Raw genomic sequence first — 16,873 nt, 5'->3', positions numbered from 1 at the left:
CAATGCCACAAATATAGAATACATCACATACATTCTGCAACAGAAAGATTCACATTAAGCAGAATGGAAGGAGGAAGGGGATTCATCGACATAAAAAACCTACATTATGGACAGGTAGACAATTTAAGAAAATTCTTTCTAGAACGAGCAGAAACTAGCAAAATACACAAAGCCATCACTCACATAAATACATCGGCTACACCACTGCAATTTCGTAACCACTTCAACAACCCTTTAGATCACATAACATCAACAGCAGATACGAAGATAGTAAATTGAAAAAAAAAAACACTACATGGCAAGAACCCGTATCATCTAACACAGCCACACATCGATCAAGACACATCCAACACATGGCTAAGAAAAGGCAATATATACAGTGAGACGGAAGGGTTCATGATTGCAATACAGGATCAAACAATAAACACCAGATATTACAGCAAGCATATTATTAAAGATCCCAATACCACAACAGATAAATGCAGACTTTGCAAACAACAAATAGAAACAGTAGATCACATCACCAGCGGATGTACAATACTAGCAAATACAGAATACCCCAGAAGACATGACAATGTAGCAAAAATAATACATCAACAACTTGCCATAAAACATAAACTAATAAAACAACACGTTCCCACATACAAGTATGCACCACACAATGTACTGGAGAATGATGAATACAAATTATACTGGAACAGAACCATTATAACAGATAAAACAACACCACATAAGAAACCTGACATCATACTCACCAATAAAAAGAAGAAATTAACACAACTAATCGAAATATCCATACCCAATACAACAAATATACAGAAGAAAACAGGAGAAAAAAATGAAAAATACATCCAACTGACTGAGGAAGTCAAGGATATGTGGCATCAGGATAAAGTTGACATTATACCGATTATACTATCAACTACAGGAGTCATACCGCACAATATCCACCAGTACATCAACGCAATACAGCTACATCCAAACATATATATACAACTACAGAAATCCGTAGTTATTTATACGTGTTCAATAACCCGAAAGTTCCTAAATGCAATGTAACATATACCGTACAGTTAAAAGGAAGTCACGCTTGATCAAGGTCCGCGTCACTTTTGTTTTTGACCATACATAACGTTTGAGAAAAGAAAGAATAATAACAATAATAAATGCGGTTAAGACTGTTTTTGAATAATTGGTTAATCATAGTAATCGCTGCTTCATCTATACAACCATGTTGTCCAAAAATTATGACCACAGCCCACCGTGACGTTGGATGCCACCTGGTGGCGTTGCGAGCACGTGACGTAGTAAGCCCGTCAAAGGGGCAGACAGGGGCGGGTGATCACACTAGCAAACATATGGGCTGCAAATGGGGAAATCCATTGAGATAAGCGATTTTGACAAAGAGCACTTTATTATTACGCTGAGCCTGTGAACGAGCTTCCCTAAAGCGGCGAAGCTGGACGAATGTTCACGTGCTAGTGTCGTGAGCGTTTACGCAAACAGGCATAAGGGTAGTGGAACTACCTCCAGGCGCTAATTTGGTTCGACGTCCACGACTCTTCAGAGAACGTGGCGTTCGGAGGCTCGTCTGCTTATAAATTAAGATAGATTCTGATCTTTGTCATCTCTGCCGGAAGAGTGTAATGCTGGTGCACGCACAAGCGTTTCGGATCACGCCGTTCATCGTACATTCTTGAACATGGAGCTCTACAGGAGACCACCAATACGTCTTCATACGTAGACAGAACGACATTGTCAGTTACGATTTCAGTTGGCACGGAACCATTAGGATTCGACCGTTGATCAATGGAAACGTGACGGCTGTTCGGGTGGATCACATTTAGCTACACTAGGTCGACGATCGTCTCCACAAACACTATCATCGAAGTGAGCGACGGCTCGAAATGTGCAGCGCGTCACTGGCGCTGGCTGGTGGGGGCAGTATTATGCTATTGGTGACGTTCTCCCGCACTTGCAAGGACCTGTAGTAGTAATCGAAGACATGCTCAGAGCTGCGAACCGCAGCATCGCTTCATGCTTGATTTCTTTCCCGACGGCGATGTCATATTTCGGCAGTGTAATTGTCCGTGTCTCAGAGCCATAACCGTGGTACTGTGGTTTGAGGAGATTTATAGCGAACTCAAGTTGATGTCTCGGTGATCAAATTCGCCTGATGTAAATCCTATGCAACCTATCTGCGTCGCTATCGTTCACCATCATCGTATACTGGAGCCAGCGGACAGTTATTTACTACCATAGCGTGACCTGCCCCAAGACGTCTAATGCCACATACCTCCGCAAACCTACCAACAAATTTTCGGATTCCTGATATGCAGAATCAGTGATGTATTTCGTTTCAAGGCCGGACTAACAAGCTATTAAGCAGGTAGTGATAATGTTTTGGGTCATCAATATACATCTTCTGCACCGTAATCGGTGATACACGCACCATTGCTCGGCAGTCACACTAAATGTGCTGAGTTCCATTTGCTTGTTCTCTAAGCTCTTTACTATCAGTGCCAATCAGGCTGGAAGTCTTATGGTTCACGGGGCTAATCGGTATCAGCCAACTTATTGCGAGCGTCTAATATACGACGGTGCGATTTAGAGGACAGTCACAGATGTTCTCCCAGTCTCAAAGCTAGAGTAGGATTTAACATTCTGTACGTATTTTATACATTTACATCATTCCTCTATTGTTTGAAAATAAATAATTTTAAGGTATCTAGTTGTATTATCCTAGTAGGATATCTATTCGACATTATAGATTTACTAATTAAGTTAGAATAGAATATCATCACGACTAGGTATCTTATCTAATGTATTCCTCTAGGTGTAGTTTGTCGATACAGTGCTGTTTTAAATTCATTCGTATGCGAGAAGTTTCCGTTGCAGACACAACATTGGCAGCCACTCATACAAGCGGTATATATACAATATAACCCCGGAGTTCACACTGTAAAATATCCGAACTGGGTAATGGGTTGTTTTAAGTAAACGTTTGTAAATCACACTTGTAGCTGAGTGGTGTTTAAATTATAAATATTATACTTAGTTTCTTACGATCAATGGTGTGCAATCTCTTTACTCCGACAGGGAAGGTATTCAGAATTCTGTTTAAAAGTAACGAAACGTGAGTGCCAAATATTTCTAATAACTCTACAGAATAATGATGTCAGCCTGATTGGTTGGTAATTACCTTGCGATCCCTCATTAAGGAATGGAAGAGCCAGATTATTTTTCCACTCCATGCAGGGAGCTCTATTATTCCAGCGACACACTATAGGCTGTTACTCGAAGACGGGGTAATCCTTCCGCATATTCGCTATTGAATCCAACAGCAGACCAATGCAGCCATTCAACTGTCACTCGTCTTCACTTGTTTCTGACCTCTGCATCTGTGCAATAGTTCAAGGTTGAAACAAAATTCTTTGTGAAAAGAGACAGTCTCACCTGCAATGTTAATTTTATTACAAATAATGCGTTCCGATTGATTAAGTCATCATCAGATTTTATCAAAACCCAAAAAAAAGGCCAATGTCATAGAATAGTATAATTCTTGGGCGTAGTTCCAATCTGCTCTAAAATTATTATTGTTATTACCATTATTTTCCAAAAGCGAGGAAAGAAGTAAAGGCGAAACGCTACCAAAAGCGTTTCATATTACCGGATGAATAGACGATTGGTCACAAATGAAGGGGATTAAATCATATAAAAGAAATTTCTACCAGACTAGATCGACTGAAACAAAACAATACGTCAGATGGTAATAGTAATAAACCGGAGTAAATATATAAGACACAGGTCTGTACTAAACCGTCAGTATAACCGAGCATTACCACCGAACGAAGCGCAGCATAGAGGCAGACGTACGTCGTATGAGTCTGAAATTCAGTTAAGTAAACCGCCTACAAAGCGGTCACATTGGACCTAGAGTACGCAAAAAAACACATGTGCTCCGTGATAGTAGAGTGGCTCGACCACAGAGGGCACAACTGTCGGAAAATCTTCGACTATCAAGAAAACATTCACAAGTATCAGTGAACGATCTTGATGAAACTTGGCGGGTGTGTAGAGGGGACAAAATAATTCAATACGTATTTTTTGGTTTGTGCCCAATTTATCTTTTTAGGGATAAAACACACCAAAACGTACTTTGGCGCATTAGGTTTTCAGTGAATATCTTCGAAACGATGGTATACAGAAATAGCTTAACGTATCAGTGTTGATATGTAATGAACTGTCCGCCTCCATAGCGTAGCGGTAGCGTTACCGCCTACCACGAAGGGGACCCGGGTTCGATTCCCGACAGGGGACTGCGTGTTGTGTGTCCATCATCACTGACTTGTAGGTCACCTATGTGGCGTCAATTAAAGACGACTTGCAATACGGCGTCCGAACTCTCCCGAATGGGGCCTGCCGGCCAAGAATGCCATACGATCATTTTGTTCATGTAAATAAGTTCCTTGGAAACTGATCATCAAATGTTATTATTTTCATGTCAGAAACATACAGGTACATGTACATACATTTCACACAGTTATAATTAAATTACTTTTGACCAAAACTTGGCCACTTCCAGTGCATTTTCTGTTGCTTGTTAAAGGTCATCTTCTGTACAGGAGACTGGACACAGTCGCCACCGAAGCATGTGCCGGACTGTCTGTTCTTCTCCACAGTCAGACTATAGTTTCATTTGGGTCTGTGTATCCCCATTTTGCCGCCTTAGCTTTTGATCTTCCAACTCCGGATCTTAGCCTATTCAGGGACTTCCAAGTTGTCCATTCCCGATCATGGCCTGGAGGTAAAGCTTCAACAACTCTATTCCAACCAGGGGCAAGGCAGGTCGCAGCCCTCCGTAGTTGTAGTCTAGCTTTCTCAGCGGTGGTTGTAAGTTCTTTTGATGTCCTAAGGAAGGTCTTCCTTGACTTCAGTCGTTGCGGATGCGGTTCATGCCCCATGAGTAAATTAATTTTCCACTTGTTCGCAGCTATCTCTCTTCGAACAGGTGGTGGTGCTATTTCTGCGAGGGGGTAATAATTTGAAATTTTGCAAAAAACAGTGAACACAATGTAAAACAGAATTCATGAGGATTTGTAATTCATTTGTTCACGATATTTGTTGGTGGAGCTACAGAAACTGGAAGTCGTGTATTTTTTCGTCTACTTTGGGTCAACCGACACGGGAAGCAGCGAAGATGAGGTAAGAAGACGGACCCCGTTTGGCCGAGTAGTGATGAAGCAGATAACGGAAATATGCCAGAACAAAGCGCAAAATCTAGAGGAAGATCGAGGGCAAGAGACCAAGAGAAAGAGCAGCGAGCAGGTAGAAAGATCTAATCAAGAAGATCTTGGGGCGACCTCTTCAGCAAGCTGTAAGCGAGGCTGGTAACCTTCTGGGAGGGAGACTCTTGGTTCATGATGTCACGACACACAGTAAGACATATGTCATCTTACCGACCCAAGGGCGCTATCTGCTCAGCTCCTCAATGACGATTTGCTGAAACTCCCTTGAGTGCCATAGTTTAGCCGTAAATTCAGGCAAATGTAGGCCGCTACCATTATTAAAATAGAGAATCTCGTGGCCACCGGTTGCTTTTGTAGCGGCCAGCTTGCGTTGGCTGATTTGTGACGCGCCCATGCTCTCCTGTCGGCCAAGATGCGTGGACGATCTTCGCCTAACGTACGAATACATGCATGGCTACACAGAGTATGGATTTTTCTAGAACTTATGTATCAAAATAGACTTTAGTTACAATGAAATGAAAATATCACATTCTCTTCGTCGGCTTATGTAACTTCTTGGCTGCTATTACAGTAGACTTAAATGATAAAATTATATGTGACGACACAAAAACCGATAAAAGTAATTTTTTCCGTTGTAGCCTCGCGCTATGTCTATTGCAAATGTATAGTTTTACGTAAAAAAGAAGTTGCGAGAAGAAAAAGATCTCCACTTTAAAACAGCTGCCAGAGGAAATTCGATGCATTTTGAGGTCTCTTCCACGAGAATACGCGGAAAACTTGGTTTCAAGTATGCCTGGAGATGCCAAGCAACCATCGAATCTGCGGTTGACTGAATGTATTATTTACTGTAACTGCATTTTTCTTTTGTTCACATAGATGTTCATCTAAGTTTCAGAATGTTGTCGAATAGATTTTTCTACTGATTAACCAGACCATGATCTTGCTTAACAGACTGAATGACTTTATTTATTATTCCATTGGATTTTACGATGCCACAAAAAGACTGATGTGACATGTTTCCACGAGCAGCCTGGGAACGCGTATACACCACACTCACAATTTCTGTGTACATACATTAGGAAAACAACCTCGCGATCTGGCCTAATTTGGCGTGGAGCCATGTACATCGAAGCATTTCCTGGAAAGCAGGGGCCTGCAACTGATTATCGATCAAGATATACATTTTAATTGCATAGCTTCTACTTGTGATTTTCCTTGCTGGTGATGATAGTAGGGCACTTCTATAACAGGCGAGTGCAACTCTTAACCTGTCAGTAAACGTACCCATCGCATGCTTTACCTAACGGCATACACCTTGACAGAACTGCTTCTAATTAATACGTAGGCATTCCGATTTCATCGACAAACGGCCCAGTGCACAAATGAGGAAGCATCGGTTCACCCACCCACCACACGATTCAGTAACGTAAAGAGACGGGCCCATCTTGACGTAAGGCCGCAAAACCTTGTCTAGACATTGATGATAGGTTTCTTTACAGATGTTTTGGCTATTGCGTGTACATTCTGACGTCGTTCCATTAAGTGGTTTATGTCTTGATGGACCTGAGGGCCAAATTTGTCACTAACTTCTTGAAGACAAACGAAAACTGTTGGAACAGTTTTCCAGAAGATGTTAATTGTGTGATAAAATCGAATTTAGTAAAGCATTACATCTTTATATATTTTGATATTAATTCAGTTGTATTACACGATGTCACAAAAAATATTGTTGTCACATACTTCGACGGAAAAAAGGTCGTAAAATTAGATCTGAACACAGGGCGCAAAACATCGAAACTATGCCCTAGACATGGCTCCACAAACGATCTTGGTAGTGTGTCGCGCCAGTAGTCCCATGGAATAGCGTCAAAAGTTTGACTGTCAGCTTGTGGTAAGCTGTTACGTGTAGGCATGGAAGTCCAAATAGGTATCCCTTTATTTGAAAGTTTCGACCGCATCATACAGCGATCAATGGCGGTTTCCCCTTGTGAGTAAAAGCCAGTCCCACACACGAGAAGTGAGTGTTGTGGCAGATTCAGGAATCCCGCATCGCAGGTCCGGACAAGGTCCTAGTAGATATGGTCAGCTACTGTAGTACCGCCAACTGTTATGAGGTATTAACGTGTGTAGAAAAATTTCATCTAACAGTCACAATAAAAGGTTATTTATTTGCCACACGAGCGGTCTCGGGCTTGCGCCCATCCTCAGATGTTTATATATTCACTTACATGTTTATATTGCTGGAGATCCGTGTATAAATACAAAAAAATTGTTTTCTGGTGACAACAGATACAAGTAGGACAATTGTAAGTGGCAAGGCAGCATTTGCCGAAAATGTATCTTTAGTTACATAAAGGTGAAGCATCATTATCGTAGTTACGCTGTGGTGACAGTCTTTCCACTTAGTTACACACCTATCATTTTCGCGTCCATATTTCAGTGTTATAAAGTTCATCTGCATATTTAAATATTACGATGTGCGCTCGTGATATTCACTCTGTCTACATACAAACATGTGGCCTATGGTCAAAGGTCTTAGACGTAGCAGGTGTAAAGGTGTTGCTCATACAGAAATATGTAGGTTGTAGTCAACGAACTTAGTCACAGGAAGTGCAAGGATGTTGCAAATATAGAAACTTAAAAAGCTATTATAGACTGCAAATTTTTTTGATACACATTATGAAACTTTTTGATCCACATTTTTCTCATAGAACTTAGATCTAGGAAGTACAGTGATGTTATATATATGAACTTACTAAAAGCTATTACAAATTTAAAATTGATGGCTAAAACTGTTTGGAGCCACGCTGTTGTCATAGAACTTAGATCTAGGAAGTACAATGATGTTACACACATGAAATTATACAATAACAGGTACAGCTTGTGTTTACAACATGACTTTTACACATTATGATAATGACACTTGAACTGTTGTATAACTGCTACATCGAATTTCCATAGAATAATAAAATGTTATTATATCATAGGATAATCAGTTTTTTTAATATTTTGTGAAATATGTGAAGATAAGATCTGTTTGCTTCAGTGGACATATTAAAAAAACAACATTCCTATATATGACACTATTCAGATAATTAAAAAACAACCTATTAAAACACAAAAAGCTATCCAAGGCTGAGATATGGAAACTCATTGACCTGCTAGAACTAGTCCTATCACACAATTATTTTACTTTTAACAACAAATTTTATAAACAGGAAGATGGTCTTGTAATGGGCCGTAGTTTGGCAGGAATACTTGCAGGTATTTACATTAACCATGTAGAAAATAATTTTTTCAGATGAGATAGTTCACTTAAAAATAATATAATATACTAAAATAGGTATGCAGTTGATACTATTATCTTGTAAGAAGTTACAACTGAGGAGACTGAGAAACTAGTGAAAGGCCTCAGCAAAATGCCCAACAACTTCGCTGTAGAACATCAAGTAGTTAAATGCATTAATTTTCTTGGCCTTACAACATCTAATGTAAATAACAAACATGCCTTCCAGATATACAGAAAACCCACCACGAGTGACGTCATTAACAATTCCTCATGTCGTCCAGTACAACAAAAAAGGCATTCTTCAGATCCACACTTATCTGCATCCATAAAATTCCAATCAGCCCCCATGATCAACCTAAAGAAATTAATTTTATCAAATAAATTGCACGTGGATACGACCCAGATGTAATTAATTAACTTAACAACAAAATCAAAAAGAAACAATGCACACCTACTAAATCAGATTCACAAGAAGCAAAAAACACATTTGCCCACATACCCTTTGTAGGTAAAATTTCATATCAAATTGCCAACCTGTTTCGGAAAACTGGTATTCAAATTTTTTTCAGCACTAACAACAAGCTACAACAGCACATCATCCACAATAGTAAGATAAATAACAAATGCCACCACAAATCAAGTATTTGCGAACTTTTATGTGACAATTGCCCACAGTTCTACATAGGGCAAACTGGAAGGAGTTTCACTATAAGATACCGTGAGCATATACAGGGCTATTACAAATGATTGAAGCGATGGTCACGACACACTACAGATACGTAGAAAAACTCATAAAGTTCATTTCTTAAACAGGAGATTGGAAAACCGATGGATCGGTCGTGGTGGAGATCATGATCAGCAATTCATGTCATGGCCTCCACGCTCTCCCGACTTAACCCCATGCGATTTCCTTCTGTGGGGTTATGTGAAAGATTGTGTTTAAACCTCCTCTACCAAGAAACGTGCCAGAACTGCGAGCTCGCATCAACGATGCTTTCGAACTCATTGATGGGGACATGCTGTGGCGAGTGTGGGAGGAACTTGATTATCGGCTTGATGTCTGCCGAATCACTAAAGGGGCACATATCGAACATTTGTGAATGCCTAAAAAAACTTTTTGAGTTTTTGTATGTGTGTGCAAAGCATTGTGAAAATATCTCAAATAATAAAGTTATTGTAGAGCTGTGAAATCGCTTCAATCATTTGTAATAACCCTGCAGATGCCTTCCAGCTAAATAGCTCTGACAAATCCACCTTTGCAAAGCATTTAAAAAACCATGGTCTCTCAGCCACAGCCATTACAGACAACCTACAAATAATACACACTGTGAACAAAGGATAGAAAATGAATCTGCTTGGATACCTAGATATTTATATCCACAGCTTTAACACACCAGTCCTTATTCTCATCGAACAAGTGGAGCTTGCAAACAAATCTTATTTTCACATATTTCATGAAATATTCAAAAACAAAAACTCATTATCCTCTGATATAAAAACAATGTAATATTTTATGGAAATTCGATGTAGCAGTCATACAACAGTTCACGTGTCCTTATCGTGATTTGCAAATGTCATATTGTAAACACATGCTGTAACTGTCATTGTGTAATTTGTAATAGCTTTCAAAATGTCATGTGTGTAACATCATTGCACATCCTAGATCAAAGTTTTCCGACAAAAATGTGGATCAAAAAATTTCATAATGTGTATTAAAGACTTTACAGTATATAATAGCTTTGTAAGTTTCTATTTTTGCAACACCCTTGCACTTCCGGTGACTAAGTTCTTTGACCATAACCTACATATTTTTTGTATGAGCAACATCTTTATACCTGCTACGTCTAAGCTCTTTGACCATAGGCCATATGTTTGTATGTAAACACAGTGTATTTCACCAGTGCACATCGTAATAGTGAAATACGCAGCTAAACTTTATAAAACTGAAATATGGACGTGAAAATGATAATAAGTGTGCAAATAAGCGGAAAAAATGTCACCACAGGGTAATTATAATAATGATGCTTCATCTTTATGTAAGTACAGATATATTTTCGACAAACGCTGCCTTGTCACTTACAATTGTCCCACTTGTATCTGTTTAGTCACCAGCGAATAATTTCCTTTTTTGTATTTATACAGTGATTTCCAGTAATACAAACATGTAAATGGATGTATAAACACCTGAGGATGGGCGCAAGCTCGAGACCGGTCGTGTAACAAATAAGTAACCTTCTATTGTGAATGTTGGCGGAAATGTTTGTACAACCTATAAAGGAAAAGACACGGAGTTCAACAGCATCCATTATGGATAAAATTCATTTATTAATGTGTATCTGGGGCTGAGAGTTTGAACAGCGTAGCGCTGGATTTGTGTAGCTATGAATGTTGGGTAGGGAGAGGCAAATAGCCCAACTCGTGTCGAATGGCTGCAAGGGGGCCGCCGGCTGACGGACGGATAGCTAGCTGTGTACTGTGTCACACCGACCCGCCCTCCACATGAGACACTGCAGAGAGGATTGGAATTTAATGCAGAACATCAGCTCAGATTCTTATAATTTTTTAGGGCATACTATATTCATGTTAATAAGGGAAGAAAAAGAGTACAGCGAAGGCAGTTACTTCTAAACGAGGGTGGTAATTTTTATATGCAAGGGTGCTTTAGGAAAAGTAAATATTTTAGTAGGTGATATTACGGAAAAATCTGAATATAGCTTTGGTCCAATTTTAACTGATTACAGCAACATTTCTGTAATCAATTAAATTTGCGCAAATGTTATGTTCCAAATTGTCCGTAGTATTTACTTCGTCCAGTTATCTCCCCTAAAATGTTACAAAACAGGGTACAAATACCATATCAGCATATTTGTGATATGCTTAAATGAAATAAAAACTTAATCCTGTAACTAGCAAGTTGCAGGGTTAAATTTTCATGTCGTGTGTTGGCACTCCAAATGCTATGTGCTTATTTATAGACCGTCAATTTTTGTTTTTAAGTTCAAATTGTGAAGTGGTGCTTGAGTTCACATAACTGAGAGTTCAGCTGTCATCTGATTGATCCTCTCTAGTCACGACCACACAGGCTTCAGTATTTCACTGCTGCTGTCCTCATCATCTGATACAGAAATTACAATGTTTTACATAGATTCTTCTCTCACACCTTCTTCTATGTTCGACCTCATAATCTCTTTCCACACATGATTCACGACGTTCTTTCAATTTTCAAGTATTAATCGTGTGACAACCTCATTTACCAGCCTCACTTGGTCTCGCTAGGTAAACGTTTTATTTCGCCCTGCGACATCTTCTATTATTAGAGCCCAGGCAACTTAGATGCCGTTGTAATGGCAGTGGCACGATGCAAGACGTATAATTTGGTATCGTTTAACTAATTCCACACGTTCCACTTTTTGCATACTCTGTTCAAAGCCTATTTTAATATCTTTCAACCAGCTGGATATTTTGTGTCTCCTTGCAAAAGACTTTGGTGATTTACTTAATTGTACAAAATGCTACGGAACGGTGTCCATTACGAAACACTACCTGAACTGACATTTGGCAGCAAGAGTAACGGACCAGATTTTAAATGTATCTGCATTCGTTTCTCGTGGCGATCGAGAATTTTTTTTTTTCTGACTGAAACATCACTATAACACCGGACACAAAACCGTTGACAGAGGCAGCATGAAGAATAATTAGTTGCCGTCTCTTACCAGTTGGCACACTCGTAGTTCTGTGGCGCGTGTCGTCTGTCCATTAAATGGTTCGTGCAGGAGACACGTTAACCCGTGTTTCGTTAATCCGTGTTACGTTCTCCCGATCCACTGCTGGCAACTCAAGCCGGAAACAATATCTCCGTGCCACCATGTCTCTGCCTTCCATTGGTGTCTTTCTTCCTGAGAAACTTTTCCCCCGTAAGACACCTTTTGTTTCTTTTAACAACGCAGAGAAATGCGAACAGTGGCGAACAGGCCACTGTCTGACAGTGACGTCATCTTACTTTTTAGTGTCGGGTAGTCCCTCCTCCTGTAATAGACTTACACTGAAGATCCAAAAAATTATGACCACCTGCTTAATAACTTGTGTGTCCGTCTTCGGAAGAAGTACATAACTCATTAGGCATATCAGGGATGCAACAGGTTGTTGGTAGGTTTGTATAGATATGTGGCATTAGACGCCTTAGGCACAGTTCATGTAATTCGCGTAAATAATGGACCGCTTATTTGCCTACGCGGTGATGGCGGCAGATAGCTCCCCCGATGGTTTCCATTAGGCTTCCATCAGGTGAATTTGATCAACGAGGCATCAACGTGATGTCCCTATAATGCTCCTCACACCACTGTAGCACGGATCAGGCTCCGAGACACGGACAATAACACAGCCGAAAGATGACATCACCATCGCGGAAGGCACCAAACGTGAAGAGATGCATGTGGGTCGCAGCTGTCAGCGTGTCTTCGTTTACTACCACTGGTCCCATGCAAGCGCAGGAGGATGTCTCCCATAGCATATTACTGCTCACAGCACCCTGCGTCCGCGGCGCTCTGCACGTTTCGAGTAACTGTGCACCTCAATTACAGCGTTTGTCGAGACGACCAACGACCTAGTGCAGCAAAAATGTGATTTACTCGAACGGCTGACACGTTTCCATTGATCGACGGTCGAATTTCTATCGTCCAGTGCCCACTGCAATCACAGTTCACGACGTCATTGGGTCAACATGTGAGCACATAGCGGTGGTCTGCTGGGGAGCACTATGTTCAAGAATGTGCGATGAACGGTGTGCTCCGAAACACTTGTTCGTGCACCTGCATTGAGCTCTTTCGGTAGAAATTCCACAGATTACTATCTGTCCTGCTTTACATACCAGACAAGACGCCGAACCCCACGTTGTGTAGCCGCGCGGAGTAGCCGTCCAGTCTCAGGCGCCTGGTTACGGTTTGCGGTGCTCCTCCCGTCGGAGGTCCGAGTCCTCCCTTGGCCATGGGCGTGTGTTGTCCCTAGTGTAAGCTAGTGATAGGCCCGCTAATCCCGCTGGGCAAAACAGGTTATAGGATTGTGGAACGGGCCAAGCGTTGAAGTCAGTTTCTGCTTCTAATTGTCATTTATTGTAATGTAGCAACTCTTTCTCGGCTGAAGGCCTCCAACAAGAAATCGTAAAAAATAAAAATCCAGTTAAAATAGCAATGAAATAATTCAAAAAACAACCTACGCAAGGTGCAATACAAATGGCTGTGGGCCACAATGAGATTCCAAAAATTTGGAATGTATTACCATACATCTTTAAAGGCAGAAGGCCAGCATGTTTAACAACAAGAAATCTTAAAATCCAATTAAGATAGCAATAAAGTAATTAAAAGAAGTAACATATGCAAGGTGCAACACCAGTGGCTGAGGGCCACAATTAAACCTTAAAATTTTTTAAATATGTTACCATAAACTTTAAAGGCAGAAGGCCGCAGTGTTTGAGCTCGGAAGATAAACTTAAAAATTAATTTTGCAAAATTTTAAGAAAACAAAACAAATAACCATAAGCCTAAAATTTAAAATAGCTGACAACAGATAATTAATCACCGGTGGCACTCAGAAGGCCTCCAGGGAGGTCAGGCTGCCCTCGTTCACTTAGGTGAGACAGGTGGCGAGCCCAACTATGCTTGATCCGTCGGAACCCAACCAGGGGACAGCCACGGTCCGACCGACACAACGACTTGCTTCCAGTCAATCAATACAATAGAATTCAAACCGGAAATGTTACAAACGAGATAATCCACAAAAGAGTATGTCAAAGCTACACTCAGCTTCCATGTCCTGGGTCGGTGAACCATGGAGCTCTTAGCGATCGGACAGCTCCACACACGCTGCGACACAGCGCAGGGCCAGGCAGTGAACCCAGACGACTGCCTGCCTGCAGCTCTCTAGTATGGACAACCTCCTCTGAGGTGGTCTACAATATCGGAGTCTGTTGTCATTTGACATTTACTCCACAAGTATAAAGATAAAATTGGCTGGGATAAAAAAAGGGTTTGCTAAAACTTGTCTGAGCTCGACAGGATAAAATACAAGAAGTGCTAGGAAACTAGCGGCGAGAGGAAGAAGAATGTTTGTTCTTCTTCTGCTTAACTCTCGGAATAGCAGCGATTATACGCTGCCAGTCATAATCGGTAAAAATAGGGAAGCGGTTTATAAGGTCCAAGTCACTCTTAGGAATGATGGCGGAGAGATTTGCAATTGCCCAACCGAAATCATAAGGCTTATGGGGTAGAGGTGGTTTAGGAACACTGGAGGCGGTAAAAGGGTACGGGGTATTGTGATGCGCGAACGTGTTGCCACGCAATGATTTTGCGACCATCTTCATCAGTTCTGGCGCAGTGATCTCTGTCTCTGCTGGCGGCGTGTGGACCGCCTCTCCTGTGTCCTGTTCTCGGATGGGCGCAGCAGTTGTGACTTCATCTCCCAGCAGCGGCAGTCCCGCCTTGTCCTCGGAAGGGCGGGCGGGCGTCTCGATGTCCTCGGTCACGTCATCTCGTATTGCTGGTAGGGCTGGTTCGGAATCTTGTTTCCGCTGGCCATCCTCCTTCGAGGAGGGGGCAGACATCTCATTCGCTACCTCCGTGGGCGCCCCCACAGCGCCCTGCGTTACCACAGGAGCCGGGAGAGCGTCCGTATGCGTGGCGGCGGTGGCAGTCGTAACTTTCTCGCCCCTTGCGAGTCTTACAGGCCAGCAACTCGCGATGCTGCGCGAGCTGGAGGCGTACCTCGTCCACCTCGGCCCGGAGTGCGGCCCTCTCACCTGCCATGGCAGATTTGAGAGCAGCAACTGCGTTGGCGACAGCATCGTCGATCTTGTGAATGCTGTTGGAATTGCAGCAGCACAGCCCTCCACTCGCGCCAGCACCGGCAGAAGTACCAGTGGCGTGATGCGCGGGCAGAGAAATTACCGCTTCTTGATTCCTTGTCACCTCTTCTTGCGCAGTGGTTCGCCGTCGGTGTGTGTTCCGCTCCCTCCCGCGGCCACGGCTCTTGAGGTAGCTGCAGCCACGGTGATTGGCAGCGTGGGAACCGCCGCAATTGCAACATTTTGCAGCGGCTTCCCTAGGCTTCTTACAGTCGCGAGTGAGGTGTGGCTTTGCACACTTCAAACACGCGAGTACTCCTGTGCAATCCGCGGCGAAGTGCCCCAACTTCTGACAGCGAAAGCACTGTAGAGGTTTCTTCCTCTTCTGCTTGCTGTCCAGTCCAAGCGCCTGGCCCAGGAGGCTAACGATTGCGGCAACTTGTTCTCCTCGTCTTCCCTTCTGGCGTCCAGACATGTTGGCGCGGCGGGCGAGAATGCCGGAGCTCTTAGCGATCGGACAGCTCCACACACGCTGCGACACTGCGCAGGGCCAGGCAGTGAACCCAGGCGACTGCACCGCCCGGAGATGTCCTCCCTGGTCCGCACCAACCGACCGACTGCCTGCTGATCCGTCCGAAACTGCTGCTCCTTAGCGACTGCACTGCCGGTGCGTCTCCGACTTATTTCCAGACACACGACGGCGGAAATACTGGCTCGGACCCAACCATGCAGAGGAAACACGCCCACTGGCTAAACGACATCCCTGAACCAGGAAAGGACCATCCCAACTTAAACAAGATGGTAACTGAAGGGGCCGAGAAGCGCTCGGAGAACCAGTTACGCGTCGCCCGATGACACGACCGACATCTCAGAGGCAACACCCCGACAACATTTAAAATAACTTGTCAAAGGAAATAACGCTAGCTACACACACAGCCTGACAAACACTTGCACGAAGACCTGAACGATACCCAACACTAACTAAGCAAGCACGAGGACAAATCGGGAGTCGATGCACACACACACACACACACACACACACACACACACACCACACACACACACACACACACACACGACTCATGAACGATCGGTGAGCCAAAACGCGTCGTCCGGTAGGACGACCGACCGACGATCCACCAAAACCGTGGCCCGTCTCAAGTGGTGCGTGGCGGCAATGGTCGGGCGAGCCACGTCGACGCAGACCTCACTGCTGCTCCAACCCGACTGCACCAGTGCGGCATTGCATCTCCCCGACTGGCAGATCCGGACTGCGCTCAGGACGCTTTCGAACGGACTGGCAGACCCGAACTCGCAATCCGAACTGGCGATCCCAACTCCCCTACAACAGACAATGAGCCGGAAGTAATAGCAGTCGAGCAAAGCTACTACGAGAGGGGATGTATCGATACGCGCTGCTAACGCCGCTCACGGTCTGGCAAAGCGGCAACTCAGTGAAAGTAGTAATTTAAATTATCGTGGTGAGGTGGAAGTACCTTG

At 42.8% G+C, this 16,873-nt stretch overlaps 1 protein-coding gene across 1 annotated transcript in view; it reads left to right on the top strand.

Moving 5' to 3' along the window:
- LOC126176650 (arylsulfatase B-like) overlaps positions 1–16,873 on the top strand; it is a 100,053-nt gene that overhangs the window by 44,205 nt on the left and 38,975 nt on the right. Inside the window, exon 4 of the mRNA XM_049923808.1 lies at positions 13,437–13,445. Coding sequence (XP_049779765.1) covers positions 13,437–13,445 — 9 coding nt within the window. The remainder of the gene's footprint in view (positions 1–13,436; positions 13,446–16,873) is intronic.

The sequence above is a fragment of the Schistocerca cancellata genome, chromosome 3, assembly GCF_023864275.1.
Source record: "Schistocerca cancellata isolate TAMUIC-IGC-003103 chromosome 3, iqSchCanc2.1, whole genome shotgun sequence".
Taxonomy (NCBI): Eukaryota; Metazoa; Arthropoda; class Insecta; order Orthoptera; family Acrididae; genus Schistocerca; species Schistocerca cancellata.
This window is presented reverse-complemented; position numbering and strand designations above follow the sequence as displayed.